At 35.5% G+C, this 18,371-nt stretch overlaps 1 protein-coding gene across 1 annotated transcript; it reads left to right on the top strand.

The window, feature by feature from the left end:
* Positions 1 to 474: 474 nt before the first annotated feature.
* Positions 475 to 17,804, top strand: LOC147383807 (beta-glucosidase 12-like). The gene is made up of 13 exons (XM_086425700.1): positions 475 to 701; positions 801 to 870; positions 9,583 to 9,641; positions 9,718 to 9,793; positions 10,159 to 10,236; positions 10,313 to 10,400; positions 12,451 to 12,703; positions 13,814 to 13,929; positions 14,850 to 15,067; positions 15,566 to 15,597; positions 16,293 to 16,395; positions 16,724 to 16,832; positions 17,446 to 17,804. The coding sequence occupies exons 1-13, from the start codon at positions 519 to 521 to the stop codon at positions 17,612 to 17,614; spliced, it is 1,554 nt and encodes a 517-aa protein (XP_086281826.1). The 5' UTR covers positions 475 to 518; the 3' UTR covers positions 17,615 to 17,804.
* The last annotated feature ends 567 nt before the right edge of the window (positions 17,805 to 18,371 follow it).

The following is an 18,371-nucleotide window of genomic DNA, read 5'->3' as shown; positions in this document are numbered from 1 at the left end:
AACACTTTTACTTTTCAATAGTATCCTTATTTATTTTATTTTTTAATAAAAAAAATAAGATCAATTTGATTTTTTACATAATAAATACATTTATTATATTAACATTAATTATCAAAGTATTAATTACAAAAATAATATTTAAATCTAAAGACTTAAATGCCTTAACATTTATCATATAAAAGAAAAGCATTTATTATGTAAAGGAAAATGCTGGAATGACACAAACAGAAACACAAACACAAAGGTGACAAAAATGATGTGGTGGTGCGTATATAACCGTAGATGGTTTTTTACTTGTATCTCGTGAAAAAGCATCTACGATGATGTGCGCGACACTACATCATTTTGTCACTTTTGTGTCTCCATTTGTGTCACCCCAGCACTACACGTATGTAAGAGATCAAATTTATTAAATTGGAATTGGACATTTTAGTCATTTTCCTTTTTCTTTTTTTAAAATTGAAAAAGAATGGTGTCTGGCTCTTTATATATAGTGGGAGCATAGAAGATGATTAAGCATGGAGAGTTCAAAGCTGAAAAAAATTATGGGGATTCGAGTCAGTTTCTTGATGGTGTTGCTTGTATTGGTGGGGTCGTTGATTGGTACGGGAACCGTTGTAGCTGATCATAACTCCATTCCGTTCAACAGGAGTAGCTTCCCACCTGGTTTTGTTTTTGGGACAGGTTCTGCTTCTTACCAGGTATGAGTTGTTGTTGTTGTTATGGAAGAATCTAGAATCTATGGTATTAAACACACACGTGTGGTGCTCTTATGTTAGTACGTGTGTATGATGTTTCAGTATGAAGGTGCAGCCAATGAAGGTGGCAGAGGCCCAAGTATATGGGATACTTTCACTCATAAATATCCAGGTTTCTCTCTCTCTCTCTCTCTGAATCAATTTTTATAAAAATCACGATATTTAAGAAGCGCTTTTTTACTATCTTGATGTTTTATATGTTTAATGAAAATCAGCTTCTGCATTCAAAATTGTGTTTGATTGACTATAATACTCTTTAATTAAGATAAGAAGTTAATCTTAAAAATGATTGTGTTTGGTGAAAAGCAATTTTTTACCCAAAATTGTGTTTTATTGATCATAATACCCCCCTTAAACATGAGAAGATGACTTTGTGTCATTTTCGAGTTGTGTTCGTGGATCGTAATAAGCCAAATACTTATTTTATTTTATTTTATTTTTTTTATAAATAGCATTGTATTCATGAATTAAAACCAAATCGGTCGAGATGACCAAAACTGGAAAAACCTTACAAGACAGAACTACTCACGAGCAGAACTACAAATCCCATCCCACCTTAACACAAAATCTTCAAAAAACAAACCCTTAATTTCCTTAAAAACTTTGGACCAACAAAAAATAAGACCCAAGATAGATATAATTGTTTGTAAACGATCATTCTGCTTCCGCTCGAAAATGAGTCTATTCCTTTCAATCCACACCCCCAACAAATTACGAAGGGCATAAGGTTCCACAAAATCCTCTTTGTGCCACCAAACGCGTGTCCAATTGATGACCAACCAATGAAGATATCCTTAACTGATCTCGGTAAATATGTTGAGACCACAAATAACTTAAAAAAGTGAGCCCAGATGTCATGTGAGAACTTGCAATGGAGTAGAAGATGGTCCGATGATTCTCCATTTTTCATACATAACACACAGCAACTCACCCCACACCAACCACGCCGCATCAACAATTCTGTCATTTGAATCCTTCTTAGGACCGTCGTTCACGTGAAGAAAGCAACTTTGCTTGGCACTTTGGGGCCCCAAATTGAAGCATGGGAAAAAGATGAAACCCCATTATTGCTCAAGGATTGGTAAAATGAACGAATCGAAAACCTTCCATCCTTGCTTGCCGTCTATATCTTCTCATCTTCCCTTCTCGTACGTAATTCGATTCTTGAAACGTCACCTACGAGTCTGCTAACTTCTTGAAGTTCCCATTCATTAATACCCCTTCGAAAGCTAAGGTCCCATGCTCAGTCTCCGGCCATAGCTCGATGAACGGATGTGATTAGTTGCCCTTTCTTCAAGGATATGGAGTATAACGTTGGAAATACCTCCATTAGAGGCCGATTACCACACCATGTGTTTTTCCAAAATCTTACTTGACTACTTTGACCCACTTTGAACTTGATTCTCACTTTGAATAAGGGGATAATCTTCATGATGCCCTTCCACATCCCATACCCATATGATTGTTTGGTTGGTCCGCCAAATACTTTTTGGATTACAATATTTTCTATTCACTAATTTATAATAATATGTGCTTTTTAGTTGAAGAGTATCATACCATTTTTGGGAAGGAGAATGGTCTCAAAGGTAGAGAGAGACCCAAAAAAGATGAAGGTTTAACTTATAATTTTAATTAGTTTCTTTTAAAATTTATTAAATAAATAAATTTTCTTTATTAATTGAGGTCAAAAGAAATTTCATATTATATGTATTATACAAAATTTGAACATGAGATAAGATAATAAGCAAAGATATGCCGAAACTTGTCCTCATGTGATAAGGTCCCAATCAAGGCTGATAACAACAAAATAAACTATTCTCTTTGGGTGAGAATTAAACCACAATTGTTGAATGAATATTTTATTATTTTATTACTGCACTTCACTGGAACTTAAATAAAACAAAGTTTAACAACTTCTCCTAAACTTACGACCAACAAATGCAAAATAATAGCTAACAAATGCCAACAACTTTTTCCTATTCCTAAGCATATGAAATTGGAACTAAATTAGTAACAGAATTGAATCGGCTCTACTAGAAACAGAATTGAATCAACAGCTCCACTAGTAACAGAATTGAATCAGTTCCACTATGTTGCGTATTTTGGATTTGGCTTAGGAAGACGATAGGAACGACATGGCTGTTTATCAATACCCTCCTCTTTCACCGAGACCTTGTCCTCAAGGTCCATGTCTTGGAATCTCTCTCGCAACTCAACAATGCTTTCCCAAGTAGCGTCTTCGACAGGAAATCCATGCCACTTAACTAAACTCTCTTCAACAAAGCGAGAGCCTCTTTTAATCCAACGAGTTTCCAAAATAGCTTCTGGAGTCATAATAACCTGCCCTGCATCAGTAATAGGTGGTAAATTGGTACTTGTCATACATGACTCACCCACTTTCTTTTTAAGTAAAGAGACATGGAAGACAGGATGGATACGGGACCCTTCCGGCAACTTGAGTTGATACGCCACTTTGCCAATACGTTTCTCAACGAGATATGGGCCATAGAATCGACTTGTTAATTTATGAGATGAGCGTTTAAAAACTGTTTGTTGCCGGTAAGGATGTAGTTTTAGGAAAACTAAATCCCCTTCTTGGAACTCGATGTCACGCCGTTTGGAATCAGCCACCTGCTTCATGCGATTACTAGCTGTATGCAAATTGTCCTTTAATTGGCGTAGCAAAACATCTCGTGACAAGAGTTGTTGATCTACCTCATGGACTGGAGATTGGCCAACTTGGTATTGAGGAATAGTTGGAGGTAGCCGCCCATACAATGCTTGAAAAGGGGTCATCCCTGTGGAGGCGTGATAAGTTGTGTTATACCAAAATTCTGCCCACGGAAGAAGAGAACTCCATGTTCTTGGTTGCTGATGGACCAAGCAACGTAGATACTGTTCCACACACCTATTGACGACTTCGGATTGTCCATCCGTTTGAGGGTGATAAGCTGAACTCATCTTCAATTGAGTTCCGGATAACTTGAAGAATTCTTTCCAAAAATGGCTAATGAAGACTGGATCACGGTCATTGATAATTGATCGAGGCATTCCATGAAGCTTAACCACACCGTCGACAAACTTTTCAGCCACTGTTTTTGCTGTAAACGGATGAGCCAAAGCCAGAAAATGGGCAGACTTGCTTAGTCGATCAACAACAACTAAAATGGTATTTTTGCCATTGGATGAGGGAAGTCCTTCGATGAAATCCATGGTGATATCATCCCATACTTGGCACGGGACAGGTAGTGGTTGGAGGAGACCCGCCGGCGCTAATGTTGAAGCCTTGGCTTGTTGACAAACATCATATGATGAAACGTAATTATGCACCACCCGATACATAGAGGGCCAATAAAATTGTTGGGAAAGTCGTTTGAATGTTCGCAGCACGTCGGAGTGGCCTCCAAGTGGCGAGTCATGGAATTCTTTCAATAGTTGGTCAACTATGGGGGAGTTGGGAGGCACCACCACCCGATTTTTGTAGAGAATCAATCCCTTTCGCCATGCATAAGGAGCTCCTGGTTTTTCGGTAGCTAATTTGCCAATTTTCTCCATATAGGAATGTCCAACAGTTGTAGCTTTAATTTCATCCCATAACTGGACCTGTAAAACAGACAAGGCATTAAGAAGTGGGCTTCCAGGAATCCGGGAGAGGGCATCGGCTGCTAAATTTTCTCGACCTGGTTTGTAGTGTATCTCATAGTCATATCCAAGCAGCTTGGCCACCCATTTTTGCTGTTCTGGTGTACCCACACGTTGCTCTAACAAATATTTAAGGCTACGTTGGTCGGTTTGTATGTAGAACTTTCTGCCTAACAAGTATGGCCGCCAAACTCGGATTGCTTCAATAATGGCTAACATCTCCCTAGCGTATGTAGACCATGAGCGTTTTGAAATTCCCAATGCCCGACTCATAAAGGCAATTGGTTTTTGTTGTTGAGTTAAAACTGCGCCAATCCCATCACCCGAAGCATTAGATTCAATAACAAAGGGTTCATTGAAGTTAGGCATAGCAAGAATAGGAGTGGATATCATGGCATTTTTTAAGGACTGGAAAGCAACTTCTGCCTCATCTGACCATCCAAAATGTCCTTTCTTCAAGAGGTTGGTGAGGGGTCGAGCCAAAATGCCGTAATGGCGGACAAACTTCCTGTAATAACCTGTAAGACCTAGGAAACCACGTAATTCCGAAATATTAGTAGGTCTAGGCCAGTCGAGCATTGCCTTAATTTTGGCTTGATCTACCTTTACTCCTTGATGAGTAACAATATGGCCCAAATACTCTAGTTCCTGTTGGCCAAATGCACATTTGCTAACTTTAATGAAAAATTGGTTATGCCTTAGAATTTCCAAAGCTCGTTGAACATGTTCAAGATGCATGGTCCAATTGGGGCTATAAATCAAAATGTCATCAAAAAAGACTAGGATAAATTTACGGAGGTAAGGGCGAAATATGGAATTCATAATAGCCTGGAAAGTAGATGGTGCATTACAAAGGCCAAATGGCATAACCAAATATTCATAATGACCATTATGAGTACGAAAAGCAGTTTTAGGAATATCTGGGGAATGGACACGAACCTGATGGTAACCGGCCCGTAGATCCAATTTTGTGAAATACGTTGCCCCATGAAGTTCATCTAACATATCATCGACTGTGGGAATGGGAAATCGATCTTTAATGGTAACGGCATTTAAAGCTTTATAATCAGTGCAAAAACGCCATGTACCATCTTTTTTTTTAACCAGTAAAACAGGAGATGAAAATGGACTGGTACTAGGTCTGATAAGCCCCAATTTTAACATGTCAAGAACTTGTTTTTCAATTTCAGCTTTTTGGAAATAGGCATACCTGTAGGGTCGTACATTGATCGGTTCGGTGCCTTCTTTAAGGGGAATGCAGTGGTCGACTTCTCTTGTTGGAGGTAGCTACGTCGGTTCTTGGAAAATATCAGCATAGGCCTCCAATATTTGTTGCATGTCGGTGTGAACATGGGGCTGTGACACTGCCAAAGATTGTAAGCACATTGCAAAAGCTGAGCTTCCTTGTCTTACTTCTTTAGTGACTGCCTTCAAAGATGCAGATTGAATGGTTTGTGTGTCGGTGCCTTGTAATTTTCGAGCTTGATTCTCCCATTTGAACTCCATTGTCATATGTTTCCAATCGCAGACAACTGACCCCAATTGCTCCAGCCATTGTATACCGAATACCAAGTCCAATCCGGTTAGAGGCAAGGAATATAGAGTAAGGAAAAAAGGAATACCTTGAAGAAGGACATGTACTTGTTCATATCTTCCTTTGCATTGTAGTCGATTTCCATTAGCCACTCGAACAGTAAATGATTCGGTGGGAATTATTGGTAAATGTAGCAAATTAGCAACTTTCTCACTTATGAAGTTATGGGTAGACCCACTATCAATGAGTACAACAACTTCATGGTGTCCTATCTTGCCTGTGACTCGCATGGTTTTGGAAGTTGACCACCCAGTTAGAGCATGTAGTGATATTTCTGGTTCGAATTGGAAGTCTGGTACAGTATCCTCTGTTGTATCACCTGTGATCTCCTCGAGTGTAATACTATTTTCGCCGGAACATCCTTCGAGTAGCAAGAGTTGTGGTCCTCGACATTTATGGCCCGTAGTGAATTTATCATTGCAATTAAAACACAAACCTTGAGCACGTCTTTTTTGCATTTCTTCCCAAGATAGACGTTTCACCGTAGGTGCTCCATTGGATCTAGCTGGATTAGGATAGTCCAGTTGTGGTCGGTTGAATTGAGGTGGTCTGGTGAATTTCCGTTGTCGAAGAAGTTGATCTTCTCTTATGCGTGCAAGACTAATGGCTTCTTTTAGTGATTTTGGTTTGAACATCCTAATCCCTTCTGCAATCTCAGGCTTGAGACCACCCATGAAGGTTCCCACTAGTGCCTTTTGCGTCCACCCATGTACTCAATTGCCCAATTTTTCAAATTCTTTCTGGTAATCTCGCAGGGAACCCATCTGTCTAACCCGTGATAGTGCCTCGTCGAAATCTTCACATTCCGTAGGTCCGAATCGAGCCCATAATTCTTCCTCAAAAATCGACCATGTCACCGTTCTATCTTCCTCCTTGTAAGCTCGTTGTAGCCACTGCCACCAGTGATTGGCTTCACCCTCAAGATGGAATGATGCTAGAGATACTTTTTTTGTTTCAGCAGTGCCTTGAAACTCAAAGAATTGATCAACGCGGTTGAACCACTCGTCACCAGAATATCTTGGAAACTCGAGTTTAGCCATTTTAGATGAAAAAATTTGTCGATTCCCCTCCGTGTCCTCTCTAGTTTCCTCTTTGTTGGCGCGAGTGTAACTATCTCGGCTATTATTGTTGTTGCTGGATCCTTCTTTGTTTGGGAATAAGGCTTCGGACAATCTGTTGATAGTTCCTTCCAGTTGGTGTAACTTGTCAGCAACACCAAGTTCCAGTCTGCTCATGCCATCTTGTAGTCCGCCAAGCCCCGCTTCTAAACTCTCTATCCTTTCTTTGTTAGATGCCATTGTAAATACAGCTCTGATACCACTGATAAGGTCCCAATCAAGGCTGATAACAACAAAATAAACTATTCTCTTTGGGTGAGAATTAAACCACAATTGTTGAATGAATATTTTATTATTTTATTACTGCACTTCACTGGAACTTAAATAAAACAAAGTTTAACAACTTCTCCTAAACTTACGACCAACAAATGCAAAATAATAGCTAACAAATGCCAACAACTTTTTCCTATTCCTAAGCATATGAAATTGGAACTAAATTAGTAACAGAATTGAATCGGCTCTACTAGAAACAGAATTGAATCAACAGCTCCACTAGTAACAGAATTGAATCAGTTCCACTATGTTGCGTATTTTGGATTTGGCTTAGGAAGACGATAGGAACGACATGGCTGTTTATCATCATGTAAGACATAATTCTAAATAGAGTGAATGATGAAAGAAGATTCTTATTGTTGACAATTGAATATATATCTTGACTTAGATGACAACCAGGTAGGTATGGTAATTCTAACATGACTCGAAAGCAACACCAAGTTAGCGTGTTTTTGTTGGAGGTTATTATTGTTTGCGTCAACCAGTATCGTGTTCGAGTTGGGGACATAAACTAATCTAATCAAACTAATTATTGTGTCATCAAGTACTTGTCAAGTTGATCCACATACAATCCGATACGTGTACGACTCATTTAATGGTTGTGGTATAATTTTCACCTTGTAGGAGTTGACATATGTTTTGTGATAATTTATATTGATGGTAGTTAGGTTGGTGGATACGGGGTAGGTTATCATAGTATTTGGGTTGTAATCGTGTTGTGTTCACAAGTTATGCGTGTAAACCTCGATGTGACACGACATGACCCAACTTGTTTATTAAACAGGTTACACAGGCTGTGTCGTGTTACCTGTTTATCAAACGACTTGGATTTGGATATAGTTATTAAACGGGCCGGGTTCAAGTTGGGTAAATCTCTAGAATACCCTTATGTCTGACTAGGGCGCTCAATGAATCATTTATGTGAAAAAGGGGTAAATTCGATGTCAAGGTCTGTTGAATTTACTTGTATTTAGCAAAATTCAACGGATCTTGATGTCAAATGCCTGACTTGTTGTGGGTCTGGTTTGAGATGTATTATTAGGCCATTTAATTAAAAGGCCAGTTCATCGTGCAATTATTCTAATTTATTGCGAGCCAACCAAATCCAACCCCAATAACTATGGGTCAAGTTTGGTCGTCCAAGTTTTGAGGAAAAATAAAAAGAGGGTCAAGTCAGCGACTGACAAATAATTAAAAATTGTCATCCCTTAATATGAATCTTGATCCTTTACTTCATTTTGGTCCGTTGATCCTAAATTTTAGGAATAAGACTTTGATGATGATGGCTATGACTTAAAATAATTATAATAGAGGTGGTTTATTTTTCTAGATGTTGTAATCAGTTTATGTAGAGGTTATTAACCTTTGTGATATATTTATATAATCTTATTAAACTATTTGAATTCTACTTCTAAAGGTAATGTGTAGTTAGAGTGAGAAATCTTCTTTTAGATTATATCGTATGTGGAAAAAGTGAGGACAAAATTGAATGATGAAAATATTACAAAGATATTTTGATTGTCGAAATGATATTGACACCATTGAAATGGTCAAAATTTGTGATATTTAGTGTACTTTGATGTTTATTATAAAAATCGTGATAAACTGACGGTCTTTATACGCTCTTTGACCAGATAGTCCATAGAACCATAAATCTTTGTCCTTGTGTATTTCAAAGCAAATGATATATGATCCTGTGAAAAGAGCATGCAAAGAGCATCAGATTATCACGGCTCTTATTATAATAATAACCTTGATGGTAACATGGGTGAATGAGATAAGAAGAAAATAGAGGAAATTATTAGAACAGTTAAACTTCTTAAATTAGGTTCTCAAACCAATCAAATACAAGAAAAGATCAAACGATTCAATCCCAAACTCTTTCGCAGAACCTTCCAAGTTTTTAAAGAAAAATCACAGGGGATTTTTATGATATTGTAAAATTTATTGCTTCAAATCGATGAAAACTCTCGTGAAATTCCCACAGAAAAACCTCGAGAGAGTTTGAACTTGTCTACTGCAAGTCTGTGACATCTAATATTTTCCCAAAATTATTGAATCAATCATTTTTTATATTTATGTAGCCTTGGGACATTTGAATTTGAAAATGGGAAATTAAAATTATATATATATATATATATATATATATGTGGATGGATAACTAGGCAATTTAAAGAGAGAATTTATGGTGTGGTAGGTAAAATAAAGGATGGAAGTAATGGAGATGTAGCCGTTGATTCTTATCATCGATACAAGGTATGTAGAGTTTGAGATTTTTATTTTATTTTTTATAAATTAGTTTTTCAATTAATAAATGTGTGGGATTTTACAGGAAGACGTAGGGATTATGAAGGAAATGAATTTAGATGCTCATAGATTCTCCATTTCTTGGTCCAGAATCTTACCGAGTAAGACACTGATCCTTTTTTAACTCAAGAATTGATCTCCACCATTGGATCTTTGAATTATTAATACTAAACATAGTAATTAAATATAAAAAATTCTATTTGCACATCAATATTTTCTTATATATAAGTAGAAGTTGGGCTCATCTGATCCACTTTTTTTAATTAGTAATTTCATTTATATATTAATGGAATGATTATTGTAATCTATGATGTAAAACTCATCGAGTCGACTCCACTTGATTTCGATTGGACTTGGTATACAATTCAATTGAAGAGAACTCAGATTAGTTGACTCGGAATTTTGCCGAGTCATGAGACTCTATATATATTTAGTTGATCTTTTCTGAATATTTTAATTTTCTCAGATGGAAAGCTAAGTGGGGGAGTAAACGAAGAAGGCATTAAATATTACAACAATCTCATCAATGAGCTCCTATCCAACGGTCATCATTCAATCTCACACACTCATCTTTTGCTAACATGAGCCTATGTCTCTGATCTTCTGGTTATCATGCGCAGGTCTTCTGCCCTTTGTGACTCTCTTTCATTGGGATCTTCCCCAAGCCCTGGAAGACGAATATGGTGGTTTTTTAAGTCCACGTGTCGTGTAAGTAACTTAATATAAACTAGTGATGACTGTATACGACGACGATACAGTGAATCAAAACCATCAAAAAGTGGATCCCATCTTAAAATTTAAACATCAAAAGGGCTTATTTGTAATTTAAAATATTTATTAAACAATTTTTTTAGATGAGTCCGACTGGCCTTACTAAGTTAGTTAGGATTTCACCCTTACTAAGGGTCCTTGGACTCAACTTATGGCATCTAAAACCATGATCTGATGCCTCAGTGTTGTAGATGATAAAATTCTATGAAGTTTGGAAAAAAAAATTCAAAAGAAATTATTTTCACTGTTTTATTTTAATTTTAAATTTGAGAGTTATAGGTGGAAGTTCGTAGTTGTCAATTTTCAAAACCTTGGTTCAAGATCAAAAGAATTCTATTTCAGAATTGAGTTTTCCCATGAAAACCAGAGGATTATGGTGTTGGATTGTCAATGTGATATTCTATTTGAGCAAAACGACTTTTAATAGGCTTAAAATCTTACCAAATTAGTAAGGAAAGTGTTAGTGTTTGAATAATTACATTGTAAAAATAATTTTGCAATTTTCTTGATTTTTACCAAACTGACTCTAATTATATTAAATTTAAGAGTCTGAAATATTGCACTTCTTGACGTGAAAGTGAGTAGGAATCATAAGTGCTTTTCACTCGTATCCTGATGAAAAATAAAATATCTATGATTCCCATGCACCTTCACATCAAGAAGAGGGACATGAGGTTCCACCAGAGGTCACATCAGCATTACTCTCTCATTATAACACAGTAAAAATTATATTTATCAAATTCATCTTATAAAAATCTATCAAATTCATTGTTTATTCTGACGTCCAAATATTGGTCTACAAGTTAGGAGGTTTTATATTTGAATTTTAAAAGAAGTAATTTAATAACAAAGCGTCAGTTTTTGGTGACGGTTGTCTTAGATCAATGATAAAAGAATAATGTCTTCCCAGCTAGAAAGTCTTCACTCCGTCAATATTTGACTGACAGTGACTGACAGTGTATGAAGATGTGCATTTGTATATCGAGAGAAAACATATTTATGATTCTGTGTCTGTAACATGTCAATCGAGTATTGAGTATTCACTTATTCGATTGATGTGGCATGAAGACATAACCATAAATCTGTTTCCTTAGGATAAATAACTGCAAATTCCCATAAAAGATGTAAAATTGTGTCTCTTAAGAAAATAGGTCAATGATTTCGTGTCTATGGCATGTCAGCTGAGTATTGATTGAGCGAAGACTTTTTAGTTAGAAAATCATTATTTATAATAAAAAGGATATCTTAGAAAGACTTCCTATAAAATTAGTGATATTAGGTTTACCCTTTTACAAAATGCAAGATTAAGTTTATTCCCTTAACCTCAAGTCAATGATGTTTTTTTTTTCTTGATGATTTATTTTGATGTTTTAAAATTTTCATTTAGTAATTTAAGTATTTAAAGAGAAATTTGAAAAAAAGAAAAAAAATCAAAATATCATTGTTACATCATGAAGAAAATGCAACGTTGACTTACTGTCAAGGGGTAAGCCTAATCCTGCATTTTGCAATGGGGTAAACCTAATACCACCAATTTTACCGGAGGTGTTTTTAAAATATCCTAATATCACCAATTATTTATATATATATATATATATAAATATCATGAGTATCCCCACCCTTTAATCTCACGGTCATATGCACCGCTCCCTTGAAAAGTCCTACATGCAATAGGTTGAGTCAAGGGTCAACATGACCCTGGAGGGTGGCCCTAAGAAATTCATAACCTTGTGGGGTTTTGAAAACTTGAGGTGGGGTTACCCTCTTACCCATTTAAAAATGGTCAAAATCTGACTGCATAATTTCCAAACAGTTCATTTCTAATAATAATGTATTTATGATAGAATGTCATCTATGTAACAATAAGGGCATTTTCAAACAGCAATGCACATTACTTGATCTCTTTTCTTTCTTTCTTTTTTCTCTCTTTATTCACACTTGAAAAAAATAAATAAATAAAAATTGATCTATCTGGTTTGATATGCAGGGATGATTTCAAGGACTACGCGGAGCTGTGTTACAAGAAATTTGGTGATCGAGTGAAACATTGGATCACCTTAAATGAGCCATTAACCTTCTGCTACGGAGGATACACCTTGGGCTACCATGCGCCCGGGCGATGCTCTAAATCTGTTGGAAATTGTAGCGCTGGTGATTCAGGGAGGGAGCCGTATTTGGTGGCCCACCACCTACTTTTGGCTCATGCAGCTGCCGTAAAAGTTTATAAGGAGAAATACCAGGTGAACGTCGGATCATTTAAATGGTTGAGATATTTCAGAGTGTTATTGATTGGATGACAAGATGTGTGTTTGATGTATACAATATCATTATGATTAAAATACTTAGGGACTATTAGATGGCTAAAATACCAAAGGGTGATTTACCAAAAAAACATGTACTGAAAATTGACATTTTTTCAAAATGGCACACTATGCATTTTAATTTCGAAATCGATAATTTATCATTTTCAAAATTAAAATATTTTTGTTTTAGTGTGGAAAAAATTCACTATTTTATAAAACATAAAATATTTAAAACTGTTTTACTGAAATTAAACCGGGAAAGTATTTATTGTTTTGTAGAATAGAAATTTTTTTTGTTCACTTTAACACAAATATTTTAATTCCAAAAAATTTTAATATACTACTTTCATGCAGTTTTGATAAATTTTCACTTTTACTTCACCGTTTTAGTACTTTTCCCCTAAACATAGCACACCACAGGGTGGAGCCGGGGTTAGGCTATCGCCAGTCACCCTATCCCATGTCATGCACTCAGAAGTGTTAGATCAGAGTGGAAATTTGGCTGTTCCCCCCCCCCCTGGCAAAGGTTTCATTTGAGTTACACAATTCCATCCCGACTTTACTGAATTGAGAAACATATCTTCTGGATCCGATTGATAATTCTTGATCGATGTCTCCTTATGACAAAAAAGGTTTCAAATTGTCTTCTTCTGAGTTCGATCACAATGTGTGGGTTGTCCCGAAGAAGTTGGCTCAAGGGCAATTTTGGACTAATAAGAGGTTAATGCCCGTAAGTCATAAGTTTGATACCCAATATGAGCATTAATTTCCCAAGGGCCACTCGTGAGGGCGCATCCTCACTTACCTGGAACATATGATGTGTAGGCATTGCATGTGCCCCGAGACTAGTCCTTGGACAAGACCATGGTCTATGGACTGGGCAAAGATACAAGCCCGGTCTATGGACCGGGCTATGGGGATACCCAATTATCAAAAAAGAAAAAAAATCGTCAACAGGAGATGTTATTTAACTTCGTTCGAGGTACCTAATGTCAATATAATTAAGTGAGTGTTGTGTCATATTTCTTATCCCTATAATATGTGCAGGAGTCTCAAGGGGGGAAGATTGGAATTACATTGGTGTCTAGTTGGGTTATTCCTTACTCCAGTGCCAATGCTGACGATGATGCAGCTCAGCGAGTACTTGACTTCCAATTCGGATGGTGAGTAACCTCCATTGCCACATGAACTATTCACTATCACACACCAAAACACTTGAAGGGTCACAACTCACAGTCCCTAGAATAATGAAAAACATTAATGATTAATATTTAATAATAAAAAATAAGAAATCCCAACATTGAAATACGAATTTAATAGTTGGGCAAAAAATATGAGAGCTACTATTGCCACACTCAACTGTGTGCAATTCTTGGTGATTTACATGGGAATTGGTGTGGTTTAGCAAAAGTTGATGTGGTAATAGCATCTCTCTAAAATATATATCTCTAGGATGTATCATATTTCCTAAATCAAAGAAGACAAGGATTTCTAATAGAGAGAAAAAGAAAGAGAAATGTATAGTAGATCATGTTTGAAGAAGAAGAAACACTAAAAAAAGAGTTTCTAAGGATTTTATGAAAAAGGAAAAAGAGGGCTAGGGTTACTAGGCAATAACTAGGACATGTAAGTATCATTTTTTATTTATTTATTGAAGTGGAATAATTTCAAATTGGTGGATCAAGACATGAGATCTTTGTCACTTAACATTTTCTTTAAGATCATAATGTTTGTTCAATTATTTCTACTCATATAATAAGAACTTATCTTGATATGCTCCTCAAGAAGAGTAGGTTAAGAGTTCAAAACCCCATGAAGCAATGAATATTTTGGGGCCACCCTTCAAGGTCAGGTTGACCCTCAACTCAGCCAGTTGCAAGTAGGACTTTCCGAGGGGCTGGTGCATGTAATTGTGGGGCTAGTCTCACCCGAAGTACCGGGATAACCACGATAAGAAAGAAAAAAAAAATTCAATCCATTTTCTTTTTTTTACAATGACAACCATTAATTTTTTGTAAACTTAAATAAAATCTCCAATTAAGTCCAAAGAAGGTGATTTAAGGCTCTCTTGTTATTTTTGAAGGTTCATGGATCCTGTGACCAAAGGTGTCTATCCAAAAAGTATGCAATTGCTTGTTGGGAGTCGACTACCAAAATTTTCGACAGAGCAATCAAGAGTGCTAAAAGGATCGATCGATTTTCTTGGATTGAATTACTACACTGCAATTTATGCAAGTAGTGTTCCCTTTATTAATAATAGTGAAGCAAGCTTTCTCACAGATTACCATGCTAATCTCACTAGTAAGTACAAATCTAATTTATTATATGATAGAATTTATACTGCCACACCAACTTTTATTATAACACACCAATTTTACGGGGAGAAATTTCCGTAAACGTGCATTTCTTAAGACGAAATTCTGATTCCAGTACATTGTTCATTTTAATTTCCAAAACCATGTTTTCTAGTGAGATTGTCGCACTTTTATAATCAGCGATCTCACTAATAAATTACAAGCGAGATCGCAGGTAATGTTAAAGTCAAATACCCTTGATATTTTTTAACGGCGAGATTGTTAGTAATTTATCAATGAGATATTATTGATAATAAATATTAAAAATATGTCTTTATATTTAAAAATTAAATATATTTGGACCCACTCAACTTGATTCATATATAAGTGTTGAGTTTGCAATATACATGCAAGTACTTAAGTTATATTGTCATTAATAGAATGTTAGTTATATGTTTTAGTATGTAAAAGAAACTAATAAAACAATTGTATTTTGTTCTGGCAGGGGTGAGGAATGGTATCCCAATTGGTGTGAAGGTGAGAATTAATGAACTAAAATAAATAAATAAAAATACAAAACTAATAAAAGAATCTTAATAAGTAGACGAAGTCGAAAAATAGACGATAATCCATTCGTGTTAGTGTTACATCCTTTCTTTGGATTTATACATAAATGAATCCAAGGTTAGATCATCTTTTTTTTTTTTTTTTTCCTGAAAGAGTTGTGATGAGCTAGAAACGAATCTCGTTCGCATTCAATTCTCTCTAGAGCCACATCTTTTGTCTTCAAGTCAAAAAGTATCTATGGTTCCCACACACTTTCACGTCAGGATGTGCGATATGAGCTACAATCTTAAGGTCACTCCAGCACGACTCATCTCTTAATGGACTAATTTTTGGTAAACATGATCTTATATTGATCACACATACAATGACCTTTTTAAGTGCTAAATGATCATGAGTTGGACTTCATGAACCAATCAATGATAAAAATACTCATTGACTTGGTCTCCACTAAGACTCAATTTGACTTAGACTTGAATCCAAATCATCTTAAATAATATGTGCCTTGGATTCTGAATTTGAATTTTTATGACCAGGCCAGACAGGGTCTCTATTAAACCTGGATCGGATTTATATAGATAACAATATATAAATGAAATTTTTATCGACACCCGGCCATAACCATATATATTTCTTCTTCTAAAATATAGTACTAAACGATTTTGCAGGCTGCTTCGGACTGGCTCTATGTGTATCCAAAAGGGATCCGAGACCTCCTCCTTTACATCAAGAAAAAATATAACAATCCAACCATTTACATTACCGAAAATGGTAAAAAATTGTCTCTTTTACTATTCGAAAAAAGACTTTAGACATCAATTTCTTTCAAATAAATGTCAATTTTTAAATTTAAAATGCATTTTTTGCAAGTGGAGGGATCACGCAAAAAAATGCAAGATTTTAGACATCGATTTATGTTGAATCTTTTAATGTCGGTTTTGGAAAAATCGGTGTCTAAAAATCGCCTTTTACATGCATTTTTTTCATCTGAAGAATAAACATCACTCCTATAGACTTCCCTTTTTCTTATAGACATCATTTAAAAAGTGATATTTGGTGTTTTAATCCGAAAAAATATATATATTGAATTCTTTTGCAGGTGTATCTGAGTTCAATAATAGTACATTGTCTCTAGAGGAAGCTTTGGAGGACAAAATGAGGATAGACTTCCACCATCGCCATCTTTTGTTTGTTAATAAAGCTATCAAGTAAGTGTTGAACTTTTAAAAGGATTCATAATAGTACCTCCCAAATTTAAAATATTTTGATTTATTTCTTTTTCGATTAAAAAACCAGATTTTTTTTTTTTTTAGAGTTCTTTGAATTATTAGCTTAGATTGATGAGGCACCCGATTATATTTTTGCATGGAGTCCAGATTGTTTTCACCTAGGGTGGAGATCGAAAACCCTCCTCCTATACCTCAATATATACATGCCACATAAACCACAATTCAAGGAAATTTTAAAAATGACATATTTTAGGCATTAATTCCTTGGCTTGTGGTTTTAGTCATTACATGAAAAAGGGGTAAATGAGACATCAAGATTCGTCAAATTTAGCAAAATTCAACTCACCTTGGCATTGAGTTTACCCTTTAGCAAATACTGTTGTGGCATGTATTGAGTTGTGGGAGGAGGGTTTCAATCCTTCACTTGGGTATATAATATCTGGACACTTTAGCATGCCACGTGGAGGTGCACCCCATATACATAGGTGGTTCTTTTGTTGATGCAACTCAATCCCTCTCTCCGCTTATGTATATAAAGTGATAAAATCAATTATTATAGTAAAAATATATGTAAATTTTCGGAATTTTACAGGAAAGGTGTAGATTTAAGGGGATATTTTGCATGGTCTCTGTTGGACAACTTCGAATGGGCAGATGGTTACACAGTTCGATTTGGTATCAATTACATAGATTTCAAAAATGGATTGAAGCGTTACCCCAAGCATTCCTCCCTATGGTTTAAGAAATTCCTTCAGAAATAGAATCGGCTGGCTTTATTTATAATAATTTGTCTTAATTAAATAAATGGGTCAAGGGATATACGTAATTGTTTCGTTTCTATAGCTTATTGTCATGATAATTTATATGTAGAAAAACATGCATGTTGTGATTTTTATTATAATAATGAGGCTCGACTATATGGACTTGAGCCGTTCGCTTGGAAATATTTCTTTCAAGAGTTTGAGTTTGATGTGAGCTTTTTTGCATTAGTAAAAAAAAAAAATGTAAAATGAGCAGAGATTATACCGTATTCTTAAATATAAAAATCATAATATGTAATATCTTGTGGAATGATTTTTAGGCATGTCAATCATATAGATTTATATTTTGGCAGACTTATCATCCACGCATAAAAATTAACTTGATTGGTGATGACTTCAATCAAATAATTATATTTGATAATTTTTCATAGTTAATCATTAGATACCCCATGTTTTCAAACAAATGACATACCCCCTTCACATAATATTTGTATGAGAGACAAACATGAAATAACCTAAATGCCTTGGTCTTCAATCTGTAGCTCAAACCCCTGGCTGTTAAATTCTAGGGTAATTTTTTTTCCTATCCAATCTTGTCTTCAATGTATTATAGAAAACTCTCAATTTTTCTAACAAAAATCCGTACTTTTCTACCTCTCCAAAAATCTTATTTTGTTCTTGATATTTGAAGAATGAAGGAGATAAAATCTTAAAATTAAAGTCATATTTACCTAAAAATCTATCATCTTTAAGCTGT

This window comes from Akebia trifoliata, chromosome 15 (assembly GCF_017979445.1).
Source record: "Akebia trifoliata isolate Shusen 1 chromosome 15, ASM1797944v1, whole genome shotgun sequence".
NCBI classification, from domain to species: domain Eukaryota; kingdom Viridiplantae; phylum Streptophyta; class Magnoliopsida; order Ranunculales; family Lardizabalaceae; genus Akebia; species Akebia trifoliata.
The sequence above is the reverse complement of the archived record's forward strand: the minus strand, read 5'-3'. Positions and strand labels throughout refer to the sequence as shown.

Excerpts from the sequence above, each read along its gene's own strand:
- LOC147383807 (XM_086425700.1), top strand. The coding sequence starts at position 519 with ATGGAGAGTTCAAAGCTGAAAAAAATTATGGGGATTCGAGTCAGTTTC. Across the intron at positions 871-9,582 it reads TTTCACTCATAAATATCCAG|GTAAAATAAAGGATGGAAGT; the intron begins GTTTCTCTCTCT and ends ATGGTGTGGTAG. Across the intron at positions 15,598-16,292 it reads GTATCCCAATTGGTGTGAAG|GCTGCTTCGGACTGGCTCTA; the intron begins GTGAGAATTAAT and ends ACGATTTTGCAG.